Consider the following 25,317-nt stretch of genomic DNA (forward strand, 5'->3'; position numbering starts at 1 on the left):
TGCTTCATAACACTTGGGTCGAGGTTGAATACCGGTTGGATATTTCCCGTGCCACCAATGGAAGCCATGTTGAGGTTTATGGAACATAAGGTAACAAAAATTCCCAGTTTTCATTCTTTGTAGCAGTTGGTTTCAACTATATACTTGTATTAATTCAGAAGTTATAGCTATTTCTTTTGTTATACTTATAAGCGGAACACGGTGTACATAAATCGCTGAAATAAAAAAGGATCAAAAAATATTTTTCATGTATTATTAATAAAATTTCTACGTCATCGTTATTATAGGAGTGCCTATATAAAGAGACGATGGATGTTTTTTTTTTTTTTTTCAGAAAATGCTGCAATGCGCATTACCTCTCAAAATATAAAAACAAATGAGATTGGATCCGCTAACGTAATAAGCATAGGTTGCGCATTCCTTGTGATTAAGCAGAAACATAACCTTGGCCATGAATAAACAAATGAAGCTCTTTAACCAACAAATTCATTGTTGGTGACATCGACGCAACTTCTGTAAGTGGCAATGCTGTAATTTTTGTAACAATTGTTCTCAAGTGATACTCAGATAAATTTTGCATAATAGAAACTTTTATATTAGTAAAAATTCATTAATAACAATTTGAAAATTGAGAATGTACTTGCCTTCTTCAAATAAGCATCTGTTAAGTTTTGTACCAAACTGCAATTAGCTGAACCGGCATGGTCGTGAATGAATATCATAATAGGTTTACTGACGTCAAGCTGAGATTCATCAAGTTTTATATCCGGCCATCTCACTGTCAAGTAGGGCTTCGAAGACTCACTCCTGTAAAACAAGAGTCAAACAATCCTGAAGAATTGACTGTAGAATGTAGATATAAATATTTATTAAATGACAGTTAATGTTCACAGAGAGAGATGAGCCCGCGGCGTTTATGCTATCGTCCAGCGAGGCTCTCGTCGAGTGCGGGTACTGTAATGTGGAGGAATACAAATAATGTTTTGTGTTTCTTAATAATAGCCTCTTAAAATATAAAGATCAATTTTGTTCTCTATAAAATATACATGCTTGCAAAATTGCATTAAATTATTAAAAAAGAAAAACTGTACGAGTTATGAGGGAAACGGTTTCAAAAAATGTAAGTCACGGGAAATGACCGACAAACTTCTGAAGATGTGTATTGTTGAGTGACAAGTCTTCATTATTTATGATCATAAGTGAAAAAGTATTGGTAATATTTTAAGTTTTTTCATTAAATGCAGAAGTTAATTTAACGGAATAAAAAATAAGAAATAGATTTTTTGTCTCCCAATGGTGTACATGACCACATAAATAAGACTTTTCCTTAAATAAATACAATATACATTCAATAAAGCTTTACGCATCTAAAGGTCTGGTTTGAAATTTTTGAGGTTCAAATATAAGATGTTAAGCTTAATTTATTGATAGGTGTTACCTCATGCAATGGGGTAATACCGGTCACGTAGGTATTTGGTTTATATGTTTTAACGGTGTTAGATAGTTACTGGGTTAATACCGATCATTTATTTGGTTTTAAAAATTATATGTTTTAGATTTTCAAAAACATGAACTCAATATATTATTCCAAGGTTGCAAAATCTCTGTAATACGTCCCCGTATACTTGTTAATAAATCCCGGAAGTTCAGGCATTAATTTTTGCTAAAATAGGCAGGCAAGTATAACTCAAGAAAAAGACTACTAAAATAATAAAAAGTAGACGTTTAAAAATTACGGAAATGAATTAGTCCAGTGGCAACTCATATTTCTTGTTTGTAGGATATGAGATCGACGACTGATGACCAAGACAAATAATAATAATAATAATAATAATAATAATAATAATAATAATAATAATAATAATAATAATAATAATAGAGCATGCGCAATTAATTTCTTGCTACAGTTAAATTCTTCTAAATGATCAAATGCAACTTCAGATATTCTTTCGGCAGTCTGTCATCTGAAAATTCTGTTAATTCTTGTGTTTTATTATAGCTTATTTTATTTATTTTTATGTAATTTTGGTGTTTATTCATTTTATTTTTTATTATATCATTTTTAATTATTCATCATTTCGTTTATTCTGTTCTTTTAAAATGACCAATGAACTGCATTTAAGGAGGCTACAAGGGTACTTGAAAATTCGTATTGTGATCTCTGACAGGGTTTCCACACCACCATCCAGAAAGAAGAGTCTTAGTATTAGGATATACGGTCACATCCTCAAACGCGGTTAAAGTCAAGTCATACTCCACCCTCCGCACGCACTCAACTCTGTCCATAACTTCACTGCTAGAAAAAAACCGTTTGCTGTAAGATATTTGGTTGGTTCCTCGGAAAGTATCCCTATACTTGTTTTTTTTAAGATGGGACATGACAGTTAAGCGGCCGAGCTTGGCACTACAGTGCTATGTTGCCAATATGGACTACCATACTGCCAGCTGATGGAAGCTAGAATTAACGTTAAGATGGCTGACTTTAAAACATTCATTGACAATTGACGCAAAGGTAAGAAAACAATACAAAACTCGACAGAGAATCAAACACAAATCGTACCAATGCTAATATTGTGTGCACAATAAATGTCGCCAAGAGAGTATAAGCACTCGCCATGTGAAAACGGAAAGTTTGGCAACTCAACCGTTGTTACCATAGCAATAGGCCTACCACGCTATGTGACATTCAGTTGTTTTTCCGATCTCAACGCTCCTGTCATGTCCCATCTTAAAAAAAAAAAAAAAAAAAAAAAAAACAAGTATTAGGTCTTAGATGTGCAGTGGCGACAACTCGCGACAGAAAGTGGAAGTTTGAAGAAAATAATTACATCGAGCATTAAAAATCAAAATCTGCAATTAAAATGTTTCCTGTCCTCAGAGGCACGAAATTAAACAATCATCCTCATATCCTTCATGGAGGAATCGCCACTGGAATAGTTGTTTAATATAGGTTATTTATGAAAGTAAAGATAGTATAAATTTTCAAACAGTGAATTTAGATCTGTAAACTGCTATATTTTACCAATCTATTAGGAATGCGTACGTGCAAGTAGACAGGATTTTCAGCAACTTATTTACTATGTAGGCCTACTGTATGTCGATATTTCTTCTGTTTGCGCGGGACATCAAGGAAATAATCGTACTGTATCTGCAAGGTACGTGCAGAGTTTGCCCGTAACAATTTTTGGTCTAAATATTTCAATGTAACTCTAGAAATGTTCTACAAACCTCCTGTAGAAATAAAATGTAACAGACAAATCTGGCGGACATTTCGGAGTTGTAAATATACGTCTTCCAGTCGCAATTGGAGAGAAGCAACCAAGATCCCCGCAGCATACTTCACGGCTCTGTGCAGCTGTGAAACAAGAAATTCATATGCATTAAGTCTCATTACCATTAATAAAATCAGTTTCGGTACATATACACCCGTAAGTTTCGCTGCAGATTTTTTTCCACACATTCCTGTCACAACTTTCAAATATGTTTATGAATTTCCTTGGATTGCGTGAAACATGTGAAACATCTTTATGCTTGGTATTTAATTCTTAGGGTATTATCGCCACGGCCTCATACTTTACATACATACAGACTTTACATCATACAATAACGTGCGGTGTGCTTTTAAAACATAATTTTGCCGACCGATTTTTGCTCTGTAGGTTTCACTCTAAGCGTCACGTTGTCACGTCTACTTCCTCGATAAGAATAAGCACTAGTTTGTTATATTGTTAAATGGCTATTATTATTATTATTATTATTATTATTATTATTATTCTCATTCTCATTCTCATTGTGCTCATTATTCTCATTATTATTATTATTATTATTATTATTATTATTATTATTCTCATTATTATTATTATTATTATTATTATTATTATTATTATCAGGGAACGGATTTATATGGACTAAAAATATATGAAATATGTAAATATATATGTAGTTATTTTTACCAAAATATGGAATTAAATATGGATTTTTACCAAAATATGGAATTAAATATGGACTTAAAATTATAAAAAATGACTATGTACGTTAAATATTGGTACATTTTAATCAAACTAAACAAAAAATATAATGGACGTACCTTATCTTCCAATGTAGTTTCAACAAAACACAATTTTTATTGTCTGTTACCATAACAATAGGTTACAAACATTTCTTTCAAGTGCTGAAAAGTGAATCTTCTTCTATTGTCTCTGAGGATAGATTTATACTGACTAAAAGAGCGTTCGACGTCACAAGAAGTAACTGGTACATAATTCAATTTCACAATGTCTGCTGGGGATAAGTCCAAGTTAATCTTCACTGTTGATTCACCACTCATCACAGCAACAACCTTTTGTAGTTCTTCATATCCAGGGTTTTTTGAAAGTACAGTGTCCACCTTAGCTCTTACTGCATCTGCAACTTTACCTCTACCACGATTCAGTTGTTCCACAGTACTATTTATAATTTCAAAACTTTCAGATAGTGAAAGGTGCCTATTTTGGAGACTTTTGAGCGTTTTTATGATGCATGAAAATGTATGCTGAATGTGAGCTAAGTCATTCTTCACACTTATGTCACAGGTAACTGTTTTCGCAGTATCAATTGAGACTGCATCTTCAGAGTCCAATGCAAGGAGAACATTGTTAATAGAGTCTATATGTTCGGCATAATATTCAACTGCTTCTAGCCATGTACCCCATCTAGTTAAAATTGGCTTTGGTGGCAATGGAATTTCAGGGTACATTTCTTTCAACACGTTAACTCTACTGGGAGCTTTGAGAAATACTTTTTTCACTGATGAAATCAACAAATCTACTTTAGGGAAATTGTCTCTGACCACTTCTGCCACACGATGAAATGCATGCGCCACACAAGTAAAATGAGTCAATTTAGGATATACAACAGATAATGCTTGTCCAGCTTTGACCATATAAGGGGCAGCATCGCTAATAAAGAATAACACATTATCGTACATAATACCCTTTGGCCACAGGATACCCATAGCTTCGTTGAACAGTTTAACTATAGTTTTGTTATTGCACTTTTCTAGAACATCACAATGTAAAAGAATTCGTTCAGAATATTGTTCACTTAACAAACCGATAACTACATTACCAACAAGTCTACCTTCTTTGTCGGGAGTCTCATCAATGGAAACCCAAATTGAACTATCTTTAATTTCATCTCTTATCTTCTGTATTGTCTCATCGTAGATGGATGGAGCATACGTCTTCCTAAGTGTTGACTCATCCGGGATTGTATGTTGAGTATATTTTTCAAGGAATTCCCTGAAGACCTTATTCTTTAGTTTGTAGAGAGGAATATCAGCAGAGATGAGAGAACGGCACAGGTCGATGTTAAACTCAGATCTTACATTCGATGTTGTTGGTTGTGTTAAAAACAATTGTCTCTGCTTGGAATTTAGTTGTTTGTTGGCCTGATGTTTACTAGTTGTAATGTGTTGTTGCACCAGGAACTTTTGTGTAGATGATACTGCACATTGACACAAATTACAAAATAATATTTTATTGTCAGTTGATAAACCATCTTCTTTAAATTCTGAAATGTAACTTGTTAGTTTTGATTTTAAATTGACTGAATGACGTACTTTTGGCATATTTACCGTCTTTATAGTATGATTTACAAAACTGAACCTATGTGTACTCTGACTGGCATTTAACTGTTGAGCTGCACAACTGAAGTCTGTTAAAAATTTTAAATTAAATTAATACAGTTTTGTAACTTACTTTCCCATTGTTGATAGGACTGCTAATTTTCAAATAACTCTGATGTTAAAGGGATTACTGAACATGTGTTTAAATCTCTATTGTTGAAATGTATTTTTAAAAGTTAATGGAATTTTGTTTTGTTTTATTGTTAAACCTAATATAATATGGACTGTTTTATATGAAATATGGAAAATATATGGAAATTAACGAAAATATGTACTAAACTCTAAAATATGGAAAAATATGGAAAATAAAAGTAGGATTTTTCAACCCTACACATTGTGAAACATAAAGATAATGCAAAATAGAAATTATATTAGCTTTATAAGTAAATATGTATTTACATATAAATCCTTTCCCTGATTATTATTATTATTATTATTATTATTATTATTATTATTATTATTATTATTATTCTCATTCTCATTCTCATTCTCATTGTGCTCATTATTCTCATCATTATTATTATTATTATTATTATTATTATTATTATTATTATTATTATTCTCATTCTCATTCTCATTGTGCTCATTATTCTCATTATTATTATTATTATTATTATTCTCATTCTCATTCTCATTGTGCTCATTATTCTCATTATTATTATTATTATTATTATTATTATTATTATTATTATTATTATTATTCTCATTCTCATTCTCATTGTGCTCATTATTCTCATTATTATTATTATTATTATTCTCATTCTCATTGTACTCATTATTCTCATTATTATTATTATTATTATTATTATTATTATTATTGTTATTATTATTATTATTATTATTATTATTATTATTATTATTATTATTATTATTATTATTGTTTCATATACGAGTACGTTGACATTCATAACTCTCAATAATAACTCTTTAATAATAATTTTTAATCGCATACCTTAATGTTCGTCCTCAGCACAAGACATTGCAACCTCGGTTTTAGTCCACGTGGATTATTATCGCTGCAGCCTCATAATTAACATGTCGACATCATACAATAACGTGCGGCGTGCTTTTAAAACATAATTTTGCCGACCGATTGTTGCTCTGTAGGTTTCACTCTAAGCGTCACGTTGTCGCGTCTACTTCCTCGATAAAAATAAGCATTAGTTTGTTATATTGCTAAATGGCTATAATAATAATTATTATTATTATTATTATTATTATTATTATTATTATTATTATTATTATTATTATTATTATTTCATATGAGTACGTTGACATTCTTAACTCTTAATAATAACTCTTAATAATAATTTTTAATCACATACCTTAATGTTCGTCCTCAGCACAAGACATTGCAACCTCGGTTTTAGTCCACGTGGATCAGACAAGTAGGTGTCATTTAATAATGGAAGCAGCTTATTGGTTGCAATATTGAAATTGTGGCGAGTGATTGGAGCGGCGACATAAGAAATTGAAAACAATAATGCAATTAAATTTCAAAGACCTGCCGAATGTTATGCACGAGGCCGCTCAAAGACCTGCCGAATGTTAACCATGAGAGCGCGGCGATAATAATGTAAGGACGTATTAATTAATTGATTAATTAAGAGGAAGTGGAAGGAGAAACATTTTAAAAGTTCGCGATCACTCGTCCTTGTGACAAATTGGGGCTGAGAGGAAGTGTGTGTGAGTTCAAATCTGTTGGACACTAGTCTCACTCTGTTCTTTACACTTCCGTTGATGGAAAATAAGAAAATTTTCAAGGGGATAACCTACTTAAGAATGTAAGTATTAAATTAACGGTATCACAGGCAGGATTAGTACACTCTATCTAATAATTACATAATGGAGCAAGACGTACCGTGTGGAATGACGTAATGAAGCAATAAAAGGAAGAGAATTGGAAAGAAATAACAATATTAAAAGGTACGCTTTCGCTTGTCTTTGAAAGGAAATTTGGGACTGTGAGGGAGAATTTATGTGACCTCCACACCAGTTGGTCACTTGCTCATTCCATTTTTCACCACTTTCAAGGAACTTAAGAGAATTTTGAAGAGCAAAGTCCGAAGAAGAACCTAACCTAGTATCTGCCACGTGTGGAGAACTTTGAGGAACATTAAATAGAGAATGCAGCGAGACGGACGCGTAGAAAATCACGAGGCACTAAATTCGTCTTAAACTTCTTTTTCCGTGTACCGCGAGCGACGTCAGAGTAAAACTTTCATGTCAAAACATTACAATTTTTATCTTCTCGTAGGTCGAGTAAAGTAGGCGTTTCACGTCAAAAGATAAATTGTTATATTAGAACAGGAGTAAAACATTTCAAGAAAGGTAGTTTACCAAACAGATAAAGCTCTCAAAAGGCGAACTCCCACTCAGGTGGTAAGCATAATGTTCCTGTGATAAGACTGAAGTCACTTCAACAAGGTGTAGTCAAATTTAGACCTACACTTACAATACCAGGTCATTTATCATCGTCATTGTATATTAGAATTGCTGTAGAAAATATTAATTGGCTATCTTGTATAAATTTAGGAAAACTTGTCCCCGTCTTGTTGATTTACTGGAGGTAAAAGAATCCTGTCCTTGTACAAAAGATTTCAGGCAAATGTTAAAAATTGTTTTACATTTCTTGCCCACGTTAAATTTTGTCTCTGGATAACATTTGTAACCACAAACATCACTATTACTTACTACTACTACTACTAATACTATTACTACTACTACTACCACCACCTACTACTACTATACTACCTACTACTACTACTATTACTACTACTACTACTACCACCACCACCGTCTACTACTACTACTAGACTACCTACTACTACTACACTACCTACTACTACCTACTATTGCTACCTATTACTATACTACCTACTACTGCTACTACTACCTACTATTACTACCTACTACTATACTACCGCCACCTACTGCTACTATACTACCTCCTACTACTACTACTAATACTACTACCTACTACCACTATTACTACTTACTACTACTACTACTACTACTACTACTACTACTACTACCACCACCTACTACTACTATACTACCTACTACTACTATCTATTACTACTATCAACTACTGCTACTACTACCTACTACCGCCACCTACTGCTACTATACTACCTCCTACTACTACTACTAATACTACTACTACCTACTACTACTATTACTACTTACTACTACTACCACCACCTACTACTACTATACTACCACCACCTACTACTACTATACTACCTTATACTACTACTACTACTATACTACCTACTACTACTACCTATTACTACTACCAACTACTGCTACTAATACCTACTATTACTACCTACTACCGCCACCTACTGCTACTATACTACCTCCTACTACTACCACCTGCTACTACTATACTACCTCCTACTACTAGTACTACTACAACTACTCCTACAATACTACCTACTATTACTACCTACTACTACCACCTACTACTACTATACTACCTACTACTACTACTACTATTACTACTACTACGACACCTACTCCTATACTATCTACTACTACCACTACTACCTACTATTACTACCTACTACTACTACTGCTACCTCCTACTACTATACTATCTACTATTACCACCTACTACTACACCTACTCCTACTATACTACCTACTACTACATACTACCTACTACTACTACTTACTCCTACTATACTACCTACTACTACCTACTATTACTACCTACTACTACTACATACTACCTACTATTACTACCTACTACTACTACTACCACTACTACTACATACTACCTACTATTACTACCTACTACTACTACTACCACCTACTACTAGGCCTATACTACCTACTACTACCACTACTACTTATTACTACTACTAGACTACTAATACTACCACCTACTACTACTACTACTACTATTACTACCTACTACTACCTACTGTTACTACCTACTACTACAACTACCACCTACTATTTCTTCCTACTACTACTACTACTATATTACCTACTACTACCCACTATTACTACCTACTACTACTACTACAACACTTACTCCTACTATGCTACCTACTACTACCATTACTACCTACTATTACTACCTACTGCTACTACTACTGCTATACTATCTATTACTACCTACTACTACTTACTACCTATTATTACTACCTACTACTAATACCACCTACTCCTACTATACTACCTACTACTACTACATTCTACCTACTATTACTACCTACTACTACTACCACCTACTACTACTAGGCCTACACTACCTACTACTACCACTACTACTTACTATTACTACTACTACTAGACTATTAATACTACCACCTACTACTACTACTAGACTATTAATACTACCACCTACTACTACTACTACTACTACTATTACTACTACCACCTACTATTACTAGCTACTACTACAACTACCACCTACTATTACTACCTACTACTACTACTACTACTACTACTACTACGACACTTACTCCTACTATACTACCTACTACTACTACTACTACTACTACTAGGCCTATACTACCTACTACTACCACTACTACTTACTATTACTACTACTACTAGACTATTAATACTACCACCTACTACTACTACTAGACTATTAATACTACCACCTACTACTACTACTAGACTATTAATACTACCACCTACTACTACTACTACTACTACTATTACTACTACCACCTACTATTACTAGCTACTACTACAACTACCACCTACTATTACTACCTACTACTACTACTACTACTACTACTACTACTACTACGACACTTACTCCTACTATACTACCTACTACTACTACTACTACTACTACTACTACTACTACTACCTACAACTTATAATATTATTACCTACTACTACTACTACTACTACTACTACTACTACCTACTAGTACTACTACTACCTATTATTATTATTATTATTATTATTATTATTATTATTATTATTATTATTACTTTTTGGAAACCATATATTTCATTTAAATATACCACATTCATTATTCAGGCAAATGATATGTGTTTGAAAGTTTCATGCGTCATTTATATGCTTCCTCCACATAAACATGACAAAGATAAAGCTATAAAACAAAAGTACTATTTCAGTTGTTGGATAGCGTAATGGAAAACTGTAAACTTATTTTACTGATAATCAGGAAAGGTCTTTCCTCACAGTTGAAGGACGTCACTTCCTCCCTTGATAACGTGAAGATTAAAATACGAAAACATTCCCTCTTTCGAATGTACTTACAGACAAGATATGTATGTTCTGGATAGTTAAGGAATAATATGTTAGATACCCTTTGGCGCATAATTGTCGACTAAGATATGGAAAAAAAAAAATAAATAAATAAAAATATCAGTACTGTCGCTTCCTGTTGTTTACGTTTGACGTATATGGCTCATGTCTACAGGATGTCCGATAAGTCCCACATCATAGGATAGATTATGATAATTATGTGTTCGATATGAGCGCCTCCACGTTGATAACATGTCTGGAGGCGAAACGTCATGCTATTGAAAATGCGGTCGTGCAAAAAATGTTATACAATACATTTTTGTGAAGTGCATTATAAAATCTCGAAAATTGAAAAACTCGCTCTGTTCGTTTTTCAAACTTTTACTCCATTTTGTAAAAAGCACTTCCCAACTTTGTTAGTAGGAGAGTAGTGGGTACAGTGAGACACAAAATATTAAGACATATGTATGCAAGTGATAATGCAAGTATTTTAAAAATCAAGTGAAATAGAAATAGAAATTAAAACATGGAGTACAATAATACATAAACAAAAATGTTAATAGATAAAGGACATAATATACAATACGTATTTGTCAAAAAAATGCATATGTCTTACTGTTCCCATCCAGGAAGGTACAGTGAGACACCACAGTGTCTATTAACGGTCATTGAAATGATTTACATTTATTTCAAAAGAAAGGAAAGCTACCTGTCTCTTTATCTTGTCATGTTCTGTAGGCTTATTTAGAATAATTTTGATGTCTGACTTCGAAACCATTGAAAAAACATCTGGAACACTTGGGCATTTCAAACTTTTCCGAAAAAATGAAATGAATTTTTGGTGACAACAAAGCTTATAACTATAAGAATTTAATTTAATTCTTTATTATTTTTTAAAATATTCTTAAATTTTGTGAATAATTTTTCATTTAAGAAACCATTAAAATGTAATGTATCTATTATTTTAAGCTATAGTTCCTAAATTGGTTACTAGTATGTTCATTTTTAATGTTAGTTACCGGTAAATGTAATATAATTACAGTTTGTTTTTGCAAATCATTGGTACATGGGGACGGTGAGACGTGTCGGTGTACCCTTCAATGGCATGTCTCACTGTTCCCTATGCGCATAGTTCGTTTAAAAATGGCGCCATCACTTCAAAATCAAAACAAGAAAGACGAAACTTTGCCAAAATAACCTCAAATACCATAGTATTAGGTAACAAAACATTCATATTTCTATTCCATTTGTATATCCAATATAACCTTCATTAAACACAAGCCAAAATTTTGCTTCTAGAGTGAAAAATTACGAATTATTTTTTTATCACTCACCTTTATAACTAGAATCAAATCGAGTATGAAAATACTGTTACTTTACTCATGCAACATACAACTCCACTGTTACCAACATCTCAACAACCGACCCGAACGACTATAGACCAATCAGTATCCTGCCAGCCATATCAAAAGCACTGGAAAGAATCGTACACAGACAAATTACTAACTACATGAACGAACACAAACTATTCGACAAGTATCAGTCAGGTTTCAGAGCTGGACACAACACAAGCACTGCTCTACTTAAAGTGACAGAAGACATTCGTGAAGCAATCGACTCTAATAAAGTAACAATACTAACACTTCTTGACCTTAGCAAAGCTTTCAATTCTGTAAATTTCGACCTGCTTACCCATAAATTGAGAAATCTGCATTTGTCAGAGACTGCTGTGAGTTGGTTCGAATCCTACTTACGGGAAAGACAACAATGTGTTGTATCCGGGAATCGAAGCTCTTCCTGGCTTAACATAACATCAGGTATACCACAGGGTTCGGTACTCGGACCATTGTTGTTCACAATATATGTCAGTGATATTACATCTCATGTAAGGCATTGTAACTATCACTTGTATGCTGACGACCTTCAATGCTACATCTCTTCCCGCTTAGATCGAATAAATGACGCTATAGATAAATTGAACAAAGACATTGACTCGATTGTGACATGGACAAAGAAATTCCATCTTAATATCAATCCTGGAAAGACACAAGCAATCATATTAGGACACAAACGGCAAACCGACGCTGTAAAGCACCTCGACATTTCCCCCGTTAAAGTAAGTACAGTGCATATCCCTTTCAGTTCTTCGGTAAAAAATCTTGGCATTCACATGGATAATAATCTCAACTGGGACATGCAAATCACAGAAACCTGCAGAAAAGTATATTCTATTATTCATGTGCTAAAAAGGATAAATGTTCATCTTCCCTCTTGCTTAAAAAAGTCCCTTGTGCAGACCCTTGTATTTCCCTATTTTGACTATGCTGACATTTTACTGACTGACCTTACCAGCGACAACAAAATGAAACTTCAACGTGCTCATAATTTGTGTGTACGTTTTGTAAGCAATGTTCGTAAATATGATCATATTACCCCATCCCTGGAAGCAATAGGTTGGCTTAAACTAGATAAGAAAAGAAATTTACATTCACTTCTCTTTCTCTTCGAAATCTTGAACTCTTCTATTCCTTCGTACCTGTCGTCTCGCTTCACTTACCTTTCTTCCCACCACAATCTGAACACACGCTCTCGCCATGAAACAATACTAACAATACCATCCCATCGCACCTCCTCATACTCATCCTCTTTCACAATAGCCCTGCCAAGACTCTGGAATTCGTTACCTGCTAGCATCAGGGACTGTCGAAATAAAATTGAATTCAAACGCAAACTTACTAGGCACTTGGTCAGTAATTGAGACTCGTTCAGACATGGTTTCTTGTAAATAGTTATTTTAATCTACCACAAAATATCTCAATATCCGGTAATTTCATCACTATAGAATTTTGTTATTGTAGGTTTAATTTGTAATTTAGTAAATACAAAAATATTCTTTGTTCTTAACTTCTATGATAAAATGTCTAGCTTTCATTAATCAGGTATTCTTGTCGTACTTTAATTTTTATTGTAATTGTAATTGTAGATTTAATATTAATTGTAATCTTATTGTTCATGTTATAGTTGTAATCCCTTGGTAGAGGGGCAGAGAAGGCCTGACGGCCTTATCTCTACCAGGTTAAATAAATAAATCCAATCTAAATCTAAATCTAATCTAACATCAAAATTTACCATCTAATAAAAAATGTCTCACTGTTCTCCCTGTCTCACTGTACCCACTTCTCCCCTAATATATAATTGAGAATATCTATTAGGCGTGGTTACAATAATTATAGCTATATTGTGTTCATCTGTTCAGAATTAGTTACGTGTTACTTCTGTTTCAGCGTAAATTAAGTAAGATCACGTTTTGAGCTTGTAACGACAATGCTAGAGGTGACTTCAAAAGGATCTTCTTCTTAATTACATCAGATACCACAGTTTATATACATAGAAATAATTAAAGTGTAGCCCTTAGGGTTTAAGCTGTAGTGTATAACATTGCAAGGACCTTTCTTCCTTCATTTTGACTTTATAATTTTCCGTGTTGTTTGTTCCCAATGAGAACACACTCAAAGACTACCAATTTGCATTTAGCTTTAACATCTGCGTTTCAAAATTCGTTGTCTCTTATCTCTTATTCTAATTGATGTAGATTTTTTTATTTCGCAGTACGCTTCTTTGTTATTCAACAAAAAATAGGTTGAGATGAAACATTCTTCCGTGTTAGAACCACGGAGATTTATTTTAAGTTTACTGATCGAAATCGAAGCATTTATATAATATTTTATTGTGTTAGCCTATATCGATTCTAAATGCAGTTTAATTCTTCTTGATATCGAAGAAAATATTCTATATCTCTGTTGATAAATTACACTTTTAGGGCCATATTCATAGACATTCTTAGTGCGGGCTTCCGATGGATGATAAGCGAACTAACGTTTTTCGTATTCATAAACTAGTGTTAATGATATGATATGATATGAATCCTGTACAAGTAATCAGTTCATAGCCGGGGCTAGTTTAGCACGCTCGTAGCGCGGGCTAGCGAAATGTCTATGCATAGCACCCTTAAAGTTCGTATATCTTTTAGTCAGGATTAGCCCAAAAAAATCCTCGTTTACGATAATAACATACATTTTTCTTGAACATCATTTCTTGAGATAACGAAATCTTTCTTTCTCTCTTTAAGGAATACTAGAATGGAATATACTGGTTACTTATTTACAAATAGCAGGTTCATTATCGCCCTCATATAAGCCCGCCATCGGTCCCTATCATGTGCAAGATTAATCCATTCTCTATCATCATATCCCACCTCCCTCAAATCCATTTTAATATTATCTTCTCATCTACGTCTCGGCCTCCCCAAAGGTCTTTTTCCCTCCAGTCTCCCAACTAACACTCTATATGCATTTCTGTATTCGCCCATACGCTACATGCCCTGCTCATCTCAAACGTCTGGATTTAATGTTCCTAATTATGTCAGGTGCAGAATACAATGTGTGCAGTCTGTGTTGTGTAACATCCTCCATTCCTCTGTAACTTCATCCCTCTTAGCCCCAAATATTTTCCTAAACACCTTATTCTCAAACCACAGAAAGTAATACGCAAACTAAATTAAATTTTCCAATTCGATCTTCCTCAGACGAGTGTGCACTAAGTTTATTCTGTGGCTATTGATTTTGTATTGTAGTATTTAGCAATAAAATAGAATGCAATATCTAGACCTCCTTCCAAAATGAAATCATTGACAATATCTGGAAAAAATTTAATTCAGAATCAAAATTTAACACTGATGTAATATTAAGTTACTTGAATAAGTAAATAACGACTTCATTGTGTTAACATTAGCTATAAATTTTGCTGTTTTGTAACCTGATTGACTAGTTTCGATGTTATTTGCGTCACCCTCTGAATCCTAGTTTGTTTATTTATTTATTTATTTATTTATTTATTTATTTATTTATTTATTTATTTATTTATTTATTTATTTATTTATTTATTTATTTATTTATTTATTTATTTATTTATTTATTTATTTATTTATTTATTTATTTATTTATTTATTTATTTATTTAAACTACTTAACAGTTCATGAGTGAATATATAATAGTGTTGAAAGTGTATATTCAATAATGAGGAATCAAAATGTAATTTAAAAAACAAACACTAATAAATTTCCACTTTCACCTAGGTAAATATAGTTCTGAAAATATACAGTATTTCTGATAAAATATTATATTAATTTACTAAGGTATATTATATATGTTACTTTATAAATTAAATTATGAAAATAAATGTTAAACAAATGTTGACTGGCACAAAATAAATTCAGTTAAATTAAACTTGAAAAACATAAATTAAATTTCGATTTTAAATAACAAAAATAGTAGTATTTATATAGTGTTTATTTATTTATTTATTTATTTATTTAACCTGGTAGAGATAAGGCCGTTAGGCCTTCTCTGCCCCTCTACCAAGGGATTACAACTATAATATGAACAATAAAATTACAGATAATATTAAATTTACAATTACAATTACAATAAAAATTAAAGTACGACAAGATTACCTGATTAATGAAAGCTAGACATTTTATCATAGAAGTTAAGAACAAAGAATATTTTTGTATTTACTGAATTACAAATTAAACCTACAATAACAAAAATCTATAGTGATGAAATTACCGGATATTGAAATATTTTGTGATAGATTAAGAGAACTATTTACAAGAAACCATGTCTGAACGAGTCTCAATTACTGACCAACTGCCTAGTAAGTTTGCGTTTGAATTGAATTTTATTTCGACAGTCCCTGATGCTAGCAGGTAACGAATTCCAGAGTCTTGGCAGGGCTATTGAGAAAGAGGATGAATATGAGGAGGTGCGATGGGATGGTATTAGTATTGTTTCATGGCGAGAGCGTGTGTTCAGATTGTGGTGGGAAGAAAGGTAAGTGAAGCGAGACGACAGGTACGAAGGAATAGAAGAGTTCAAGATTTCGAAGAGAAGGAGAAGTGAATGTAAATTTCTTTTCTTATCTAGTTTAAGCCAACCTATTGTTTCCAGGGATGGGGTAATATGATCATATTTACGAACATTGCTTACAAAACGTACACACAATTTATGAGCACGTTGAAGTTTCGTTTTGTTGTCGCTGGAGAGGTCAGTCAGTAAAATGTCAGCATAGTCAAAATAGGGAAATACAAGGGTCTGCACAAGGGACTTTTTTAAGCAAGAGGGAAGATGAATATTTATCCTTTTTAGCACATGAAATAAGCCACATAAGATCGCTTTTAGGATTCACACGTTTAGACAATGAAATAAACACCAGAATACGAGTAAAAATAAACTGCTGAACACAAGGTCAAGCATATGCAGATATGTCTTTGCAACTGGCGTCCACACAATACCAATATGAACTATATTATGATCTGCTGCCCAAAATTGACCTTCATTTTAAACGTAACGGACGACAAGATGGAGGAATACATGAAAGGAAATGGAGGGAAAAGAAGAATATAGGTTTCATGATGAAGTTCTAAAACCTCTTCCGTTAATGATGATAAATATACCAATTAAATATGATGTACTCACATCTCGTAATTTACTGACAAATTTCACTCTCCTTCTGTATTATATTTTAATCTCTCCATGTAAATTTCATTCTCTTCTGCACCATACAACAGTTACTATGGCATTGCGCAACTTTACTTTATAAAGCATTGTAACAATGGCTCTTTAATTGTTCGGTGGGAACCATAGTGCTGCGTCGTATACATTTACATGGCAGGCGTGCTTACGAAATGGCTTCACTAGCACAGCCTCCTGTGCATTGTAGTTTCCAGGCTATTCATATTTTAATACATAGCGACTGTGCTGCGACCTGTATTTGAACACAAAGCCGATGTTTTCATTAGCGACCAATAACGTTACGTCATTGACTCTATACTACTATTATTTGTTCGACCTTTCTCCAGAAAGAATTAGCTACGATCTATGTACTTAGTACAACAAAATGGTGTCCGTTATCTGCGATGAAAATCATATTCTGAAATCCTAATTTATTATGACAATTATATGGGAAAAAAGGATGTCCTTTATTATCCACCCTGTTAAATGCCTATTAAAAGTATAGGTCAGTGATGTCAACTGATGCCCTTAGGAGCAAGCGCGCGCTTTATAGCCCAGGAGAGCCTGACCGCTTTACAGCGGAAAGGAAAGAGACAGACGAAAGAGGTAGTAGAGGGACATCATTTTATTTTTACTAACATTTTAAATATTAACCTGACTATACCTTTGGATCAATGCCGTTTCCTACCCCCTTCCACAACTGGAGTTCGATGATACTGGCGTAATATACAAACAAATCACTTTACTAGGTATAGGAGGGAAAAAAAGTAGTTCATCCATTTACGTAAACTAGGAAATATCGCGCTTTTGAGTTTGATCATTTTCATTAGGTTTTTGTTTAATCAAAATACAGTATAGTATTAACAATAAGTGTTTTACTCATGAACTGAGCTGTCCATGTGGACGTATTCATTATGCAGTGTATATTATACTGTCTACAGCACATTTGCGTACAATATAGAGAATGAAGTTAAATTGAAAAATAATCATAATATGGATATTTAAATAAATTTTTGAAAATGGTGGCCGTTCCTTTCGATACAGGCTTCAGTTCTAATATGCATATTATCGCACTATAGACTATTGTACCTAATCCCATGTTGAAATAATTATGTACTTACTCTATAAAAGAGTACCTTACGTACTGTAAATTCAATCTTCACTTCTGCCCGATTCGAAAAGATCAAATTACTCAGACATACTACCTACTGTCCGTCCAAGTGGTTATGTCGTAGGGTCGTAGAAAGGGAGGAAATCACGCGACAGTTAATTACTTAACGAGGCCCTTTTATTTAAGTTGTTTTAAACAGTTGTATAATATAACGTAGACGTCCAATTCCTAACAGAAATTAATGTTCTCAAAAAAAGAGCTAAGACGACAGCTCAGCCCCTAGCTGGCGAATAAAAGCTGGTGGGGGAAACCGGGATATGACGTAGGCAAATGGACGACAGTACCTGTGCGAAGATGATTTAATATTGAAAGCTCTTTCGTCACTGGAAAACGCGAACATATTTTTGGAACGTACTGTTTACTATGGCCGTAAGGCTACTATGACTGTATATGCGGTCTTGGATCTATGTGCAGGACGGTTGAACTTCATTAGTAGAAGGGGTGGGAGTGAAGTACATTAAAAAAACTCAGGTACAATAAAAATTGAAGTAAAAATAAAATGATGTCCCTGTATAAGCCTATGCCGCTTGGTCGAGCTACATACAGGGATGGCCAGCACTGATTCAATGGATAAAGGGAAGAGAGCTTATTAAAACTGTATTCATGTTAATTTTTAGATTTGTCTGAGAAGCATAAGTGCATTATAAGAATGTAAGTTTTAATTTTAATGTTCATTTTTCACAAGTTTGTTTTCTTATTCAAAGGGAATACTTTCTCAACTTTTTTTTACACAAAAGTGAAATTTTCAGATATGTTTGTTTAGTAGCCTTACAGGTACTAAAACAATGTTTTCGTAAATCTAATATATCGTAAATACGTATTACTGAAGATAGTGTATTAAAATGTTTGAAAATATTCGCATGGAAAATGTTTGTACGGAAATGAATTAACAAAGCAAATACTGTTAAATCACAAACAAAAGATATGTGCCTATGTGTTGGTAAAACTTCAGCTCTATAGCTTCAGCAGATTTCAAGATAATTTAATATTCTGATAACAGAAAGTTGCGCACCAATATCACCTAAAAGCATAATGCGATAAGAGTTTTATTATGTAATATTAGTTACAGTTAAAACATATAGCTAGACAACTTTTCTTTGTAATATAATATTGTTTTGATTACTTTTATAAGGCTAAAGATACCATCAATATCAATTTCAACTTATCATGTCATATTCAGTGTCTTTCTTTGGGCTAACACTTCCTTTATGAATGATGTGTTTAATTCACTTAGTACAGTATAGTTGTAGTTATAATGGAATTTGTGTGAATATTCCTTCTTTACTCTTTATTATGTTATTAACGTTTAAAACACAACTGCAATATTAGGCTAAGAAATAGGTGTTGGTACTTTCGTTTTACAGACAATATGGAAAATAACAAACATAAATATAAAAATAACGACAAAATTTCACGTTCCGTTTGAAGTTTATGCATCACTGTTTTCTTAATCCAACTGGCTGCTTATTCCTCCTAGCATACCTAGCGCTTAATGCCCTCGTACGACGTCAAGGTCAGAAAAATGCTCTTGCTTTGACATCACTGGTATAGGGCATTCCCAGTGGCAGTGCATCCTGTGCGTTCAATGGTTCAGAGGACCCCCAGTTTAATTGCTCAATAAACTTATTTATAATTTACACTACCATTCCTTCTTCCTTGCTCATCTTTAATAAGTTTACTTGCGGCTCTGATGTATTTTTATCGTATGAAGACGGAATACCTACATGCTTGTAAGATTCTGAGGCTCAATTTCTCCTCTGAACTTCGCCGACCGAGCTTTTACATGCGGGGCGTGAGACAAGGAGAAATGCTGCATGGCTAACGTGTGGTTGCGCTGGTGTTTGGACCAGCGCAGCTGTAGTCACGTGATCGTGAGACAACCGACACGCGAAACACTTCGTGATGGAAACCGGAAGTTAGCTCCAATCTGTAGCCGAGAGCACGCTTTTAGCACATGTACGTGTGTGTTATTGATTTTTGTGTTTATTAATGATTTCTTACAATCCTTTAAATGTCCATTTAGTCTTTCTTGGTGTTTTAGTCTTAATATAATTCATCTGTGATTGTGACCAGTGTTCGTTTCCAAAGAAAATGAATAATGTTCAATATCTTTTACAGACAAATTTTGTAGTTTTAATTTTGGACGATAAGTGTAAAATAAAGAAACTTGGAAGGCCGTTACCTCGACTCGATTTAAAGTAAGTAAAACAAGTCGAGGTAAGACATTTTCTAAGACTTTCAATGTAAAAATATATTAAAGAAACGGCTGAATTTGCGGTTGTGAATCTACAAGAAAATTATTTTGTTTCCCGTGCCTGCTATTTGCTAAGGGTAAAGATATGAGCTGGACATGCACTATTGTGTCAGATTTAAGCCATTTGACACAGAAAATTAAGGAGCATGAGGAATCTATTGCTCATAAGAATGCTTGCCTAGATTTATCAGTCATTGGAAGAACAGAAATTAGGCAACAGCTTAGTTCAGCTTTCAGGCAGAATATTGAAAGACAGAATGATAGGCCTTAACGTAAGGAAAAATCGCTATGTTCTTTCAAAGATAATTGATCATCATCATCATCATCATCATCATCATCATCATCATCATCATCATAAGGTTAATTTTAAGGTTACCGACCAATGTTAGTTTTTATCGAAATTGAATTCTTCATTCGACATAATTTCCCTAAAAATACACAATGTAGAATCGGCTAATTTTTTTATCACAGAATATAATAATAATAATAATAATAATAATAATAATAATAATAATAATAATAATAATAATTTATTTAACCTGGCAGAGTTAAGGCCATATGGCCTTCTCTAACACTCAACCAGGAGTAAAACTGCGTTACAAAAAACACTACAAATTTACAAAGTACACTACAATTTTACACACAAAACTGAATAAGATAATAATAATAGAATGTAAACAACAAGTAAGTAGAAATCAGCCATAATATATAACATACAGAAAGACAGAAAAAAGCATAATAAAATGTGAACAGCATGTCAAAATAAATTACACATACAAAGTATAAAGTATAAAAAATAAATAAAATAAGACAATTATTTATTATAATAATAATAATAATAATAATAATAATAATAATAATAATAATAATGATAATGATAAAAAATAAGAATAGTAATAATAATAATAATAATAATAATAATAATAGTGATAATGATAATAATAATAATAATAATAATAATAATAATAATAATAATAATAATAAAATAGTGCATTACAAAGCATACAATGAATACAATATTTTTAAGTACACACAGTGAGGAAAATTATGATTATATATAGCTCAACTTATCACATTATAGATATACCATTATCGGGAAATATGAAAACAAAAATATAAAATAAGTTAAATATCACTAGAACATAAAAAAATGTGAATACGTGGAAACATAGAATAATTATTTATTAAACAACATACTCTTTCCCGACATAACAGCCTTCTCTTTTGTTTATAATCAAGATCCAAGGGTGAATATACATCAACACCTCTTCTAATACAAAAACGAAATACGAAAACTATCTGAAGATTCTTGAAGTTTAGCGCGATAAAATTCTTAATTTAAAAAATAAAAATCTTCCCTGTATAAATCGACTAGTATATACTGACTATGAGGCTGTGTCTCAAAGCTCAAGTCCATACTACACACTAGTGACTAGCAACTAGGTGACTTGTAAGCTATACACTAGGGAGCTTTGGAAATGTATGCTTGAAACATGGCCTTCTTCATAGATTATTTTTCTAAAAAACATGACATCATGGTGCAGCACTATTAACTTACCCGCTCCTGAAGCATGGGCACCCGCCAGCAGTACCGTCAATACCACAGACCCTAGCATGACTTCGCTTTGCTTGTTGACTACGAAATGATGTTACTATGTACTAAAACACATTATCTTCCGTATTTGCATTGATAATGCTGTCACTTTTAATAGTTAAGAAGTATAATCAGAAGCTATTCCAACACGATTAAAGCTTCACACCGAGTATTTTTACTGCAAGAACGGAATACGTCACGTTCTTAAGTTCTAAAAGACGAACCTACACATTGGTAAGCCAGTCAGCTGACGGTTTTTCTAAAAGCAGACATAAATATTTTATTGCCGATAGAGATTTCTGGACTTTGACGTGGACAGATCTTTTATTGATGCTTCCGCTTTGTTTCCTTCCTTATTTAAATTTTCCATTACTGCTACCTCGCCATCGTATTTGAAAATGATAGCATTTAAAATGCACTTTAAGGGTATGAGATACAGAAATTTGAAATTGCTTTCCTAATTTATGCTCAATTTTTATTTTTTGTGTAAAAATATAATTTTAGTTTTTGAAAAAGAAATTTGGGGCCAAATTTTGAAAAAGAAAAACAAGATATAGTAATTCACTAAAATATATCAATATCGGCCATTTTTAAAGATAAATTCAAAATTTCTGACATTTTTATACATAAAATAGCATTATTTACAATGTGTAGCATAATTTTGATGTTGGTTTTAAAATTTATAAGATAAACGATTAAATTTTAAAAATGAATTCTAGAGGTACCTTCATAGGAATGCGGAGGCATATATTTCAAATGCGATAAAATAACACATTTTATATTGCAGAGAAAATTTCCTAATAGCTTAAAGAACGTGTGTATCAAATATTAATATTTCAGAAGATATATAACTTTTGATATGAAATGAAAGAAAAAATTAAAGTTATGGGAAACTGCTAACAGAGTTTAATGTAATTAAAAAATCTTGTGCACCAGAGCTTTAAAAATAGCGTCACTGTAGCTAAGAAGCCCATTAATACTTATTAAATGTTGTATAATATACTTTTCACACATCAAATATTATTTTAAAGGGGGGAAAAAATGAAAATTTACTGTTTTTTCGCCACATTTAACTGTCTTCTTCCCTTAAATAGAGAACATTCAAGAATGAAATTATTTTATTTATTTTTTTTTTTTTTTAGATTTTTATGCAGTCATATTAAGCCATTCAATTCTGAATCGGTTGATATATAAATTATGTATATTTCACCATTTTTTTAAATGGAGGGGAACTTATAAATTAGAAGAGTGTTTACAGAACAACATGGTAATACATACTCAGTTGCTATATTAAGAAATCATTTATATGATATTCGAGATTCTTAGGCAAAACTTGTGACGAAAAATGTATTACATATTTTATAATTTGTATTTATCAAAATCAAATTTCGTTAATTATTATTCTATGTCACATATTTTTTTTATGAATTCAAAAATTGTGAGTTATTCTCTGTCAAATGACAAGTCCGATTAGATCCAGAATAAACAAATAAATAAATAAACAAATAAACAAATCAATAAATAAATAAATAAATAAAATAAATAAAATAAAATGAATGAAATAAATAAAATAAATTAAATTAAATAGATTAAATGAATTAAATAAATAAATAAATAAATAAATAAATAAATATTTTAAATGGATGCTTGCTTATGGATACCAAAATTTAAGTATTTCACTGAATGAATTAAAAAAATTACGTTCTTAAGCCTTACGTACTTTCTTCTAGAAAGTATTGTAGCTATTATTTTCAAATTGTCCACAAGGCTAAATCAGGCCATTAGCAACAAAATGGATGAACAGTGTCATCAAGTATCAAAATTAAAATATATATACCGATATATAGGCCTGTTTATTTATTTATTTATTTATTTATTTATTTATTTATTTATTTATTTATTTATTTATTTATTTATTTATTTATTTATTTATTTATTTATTTATTTATTTATTTATTTATTTATTTATTTATTTATTCATTTATTTATTTACTTATTTACTTATTTATTTTATTTATTTATTTGTTCGTTTATTTGTTTGTTTATTTTTTATTTAATTATTTACTTATTTACTTTATTTATTTATTATTTATTTATTTGTTTATTTTTTATTTAATTATTTACTTATTTACTTTATTTATTTATTTATTTATTTATTTATTTATTTATTTATTTATTTATTTATTTATTTATTTGTTTGTTTCTTTGTTTGTTTATTTGTTTATTTTTAATTATTCATCTATATATTTATTTATCTATTTATTTGTCTATTTATTTATTTATCTATCTATCTATTTATCTATTTATTTATCTATTTACTTACTTACTTACTTACTTACTTACTTACTTACTTACTTACTTGCTTACTTGCTTGCTTGCTTGTTTGCTTGTTTGTTTGTTTGTTTGTTTGTTTGTTTGTTTGTTTGTTTGTTTGTTTGTTTATTTATTTTAAAAGAAAAATATATACTTCTAATAAGCTTTAAGCTAGTTCCAGTAGATTTAAGGCTCTTGGTTTAAAAATTGCAGAGATATTTGTACCTGTCGCATTTTGCAAATTTAAATTTTAAATGGTATTAATTTTGTTTCATTCGTACTCTGAAACTGTACAATATATTTCATAATTCTAAGAGTACGGTACAACTTTTCTCCTTTATAAATATGTGTTTCAAATTTGGTAAAATTATATGACTATTTGACTGTAATACAATAACTACAGTTATGAAAGATAGCAAACCACTGATTTTAACGGAATAAGAAATAAGAATAATTTATAATTTCGAGTCTGGTTTGATTGCATAATAGTAACAAAAAAAGAGTT

At 31.8% G+C, this 25,317-nt stretch overlaps 1 protein-coding gene across 1 annotated transcript in view; it reads right to left on the reverse strand.

The window, feature by feature from the left end:
• LOC138696839 (phospholipase A1-like) overlaps nucleotides 1-22,601 on the reverse strand; it is a 44,387-nt gene extending 21,786 nt beyond the window's left edge. Inside the window, exons 1-3 of the mRNA XM_069822285.1 lie at nucleotides 22,464-22,601; nucleotides 3,229-3,355; nucleotides 645-807 (exon numbers count right to left, since the gene is read on the reverse strand). Of these exons, the coding sequence (XP_069678386.1) occupies nucleotides 645-807; nucleotides 3,229-3,355; nucleotides 22,464-22,521 (348 nt within the window). The 5' untranslated portion in view covers nucleotides 22,522-22,601. The remainder of the gene's footprint in view (nucleotides 1-644; nucleotides 808-3,228; nucleotides 3,356-22,463) is intronic.
• Between the last annotated feature and the right edge of the window lie 2,716 nt (nucleotides 22,602-25,317).

The sequence above is a fragment of the Periplaneta americana genome, chromosome 3 (genome assembly GCF_040183065.1).
Source record: "Periplaneta americana isolate PAMFEO1 chromosome 3, P.americana_PAMFEO1_priV1, whole genome shotgun sequence".
NCBI lineage: Eukaryota > Metazoa > Arthropoda > Insecta > Blattodea > Blattidae > Periplaneta > Periplaneta americana.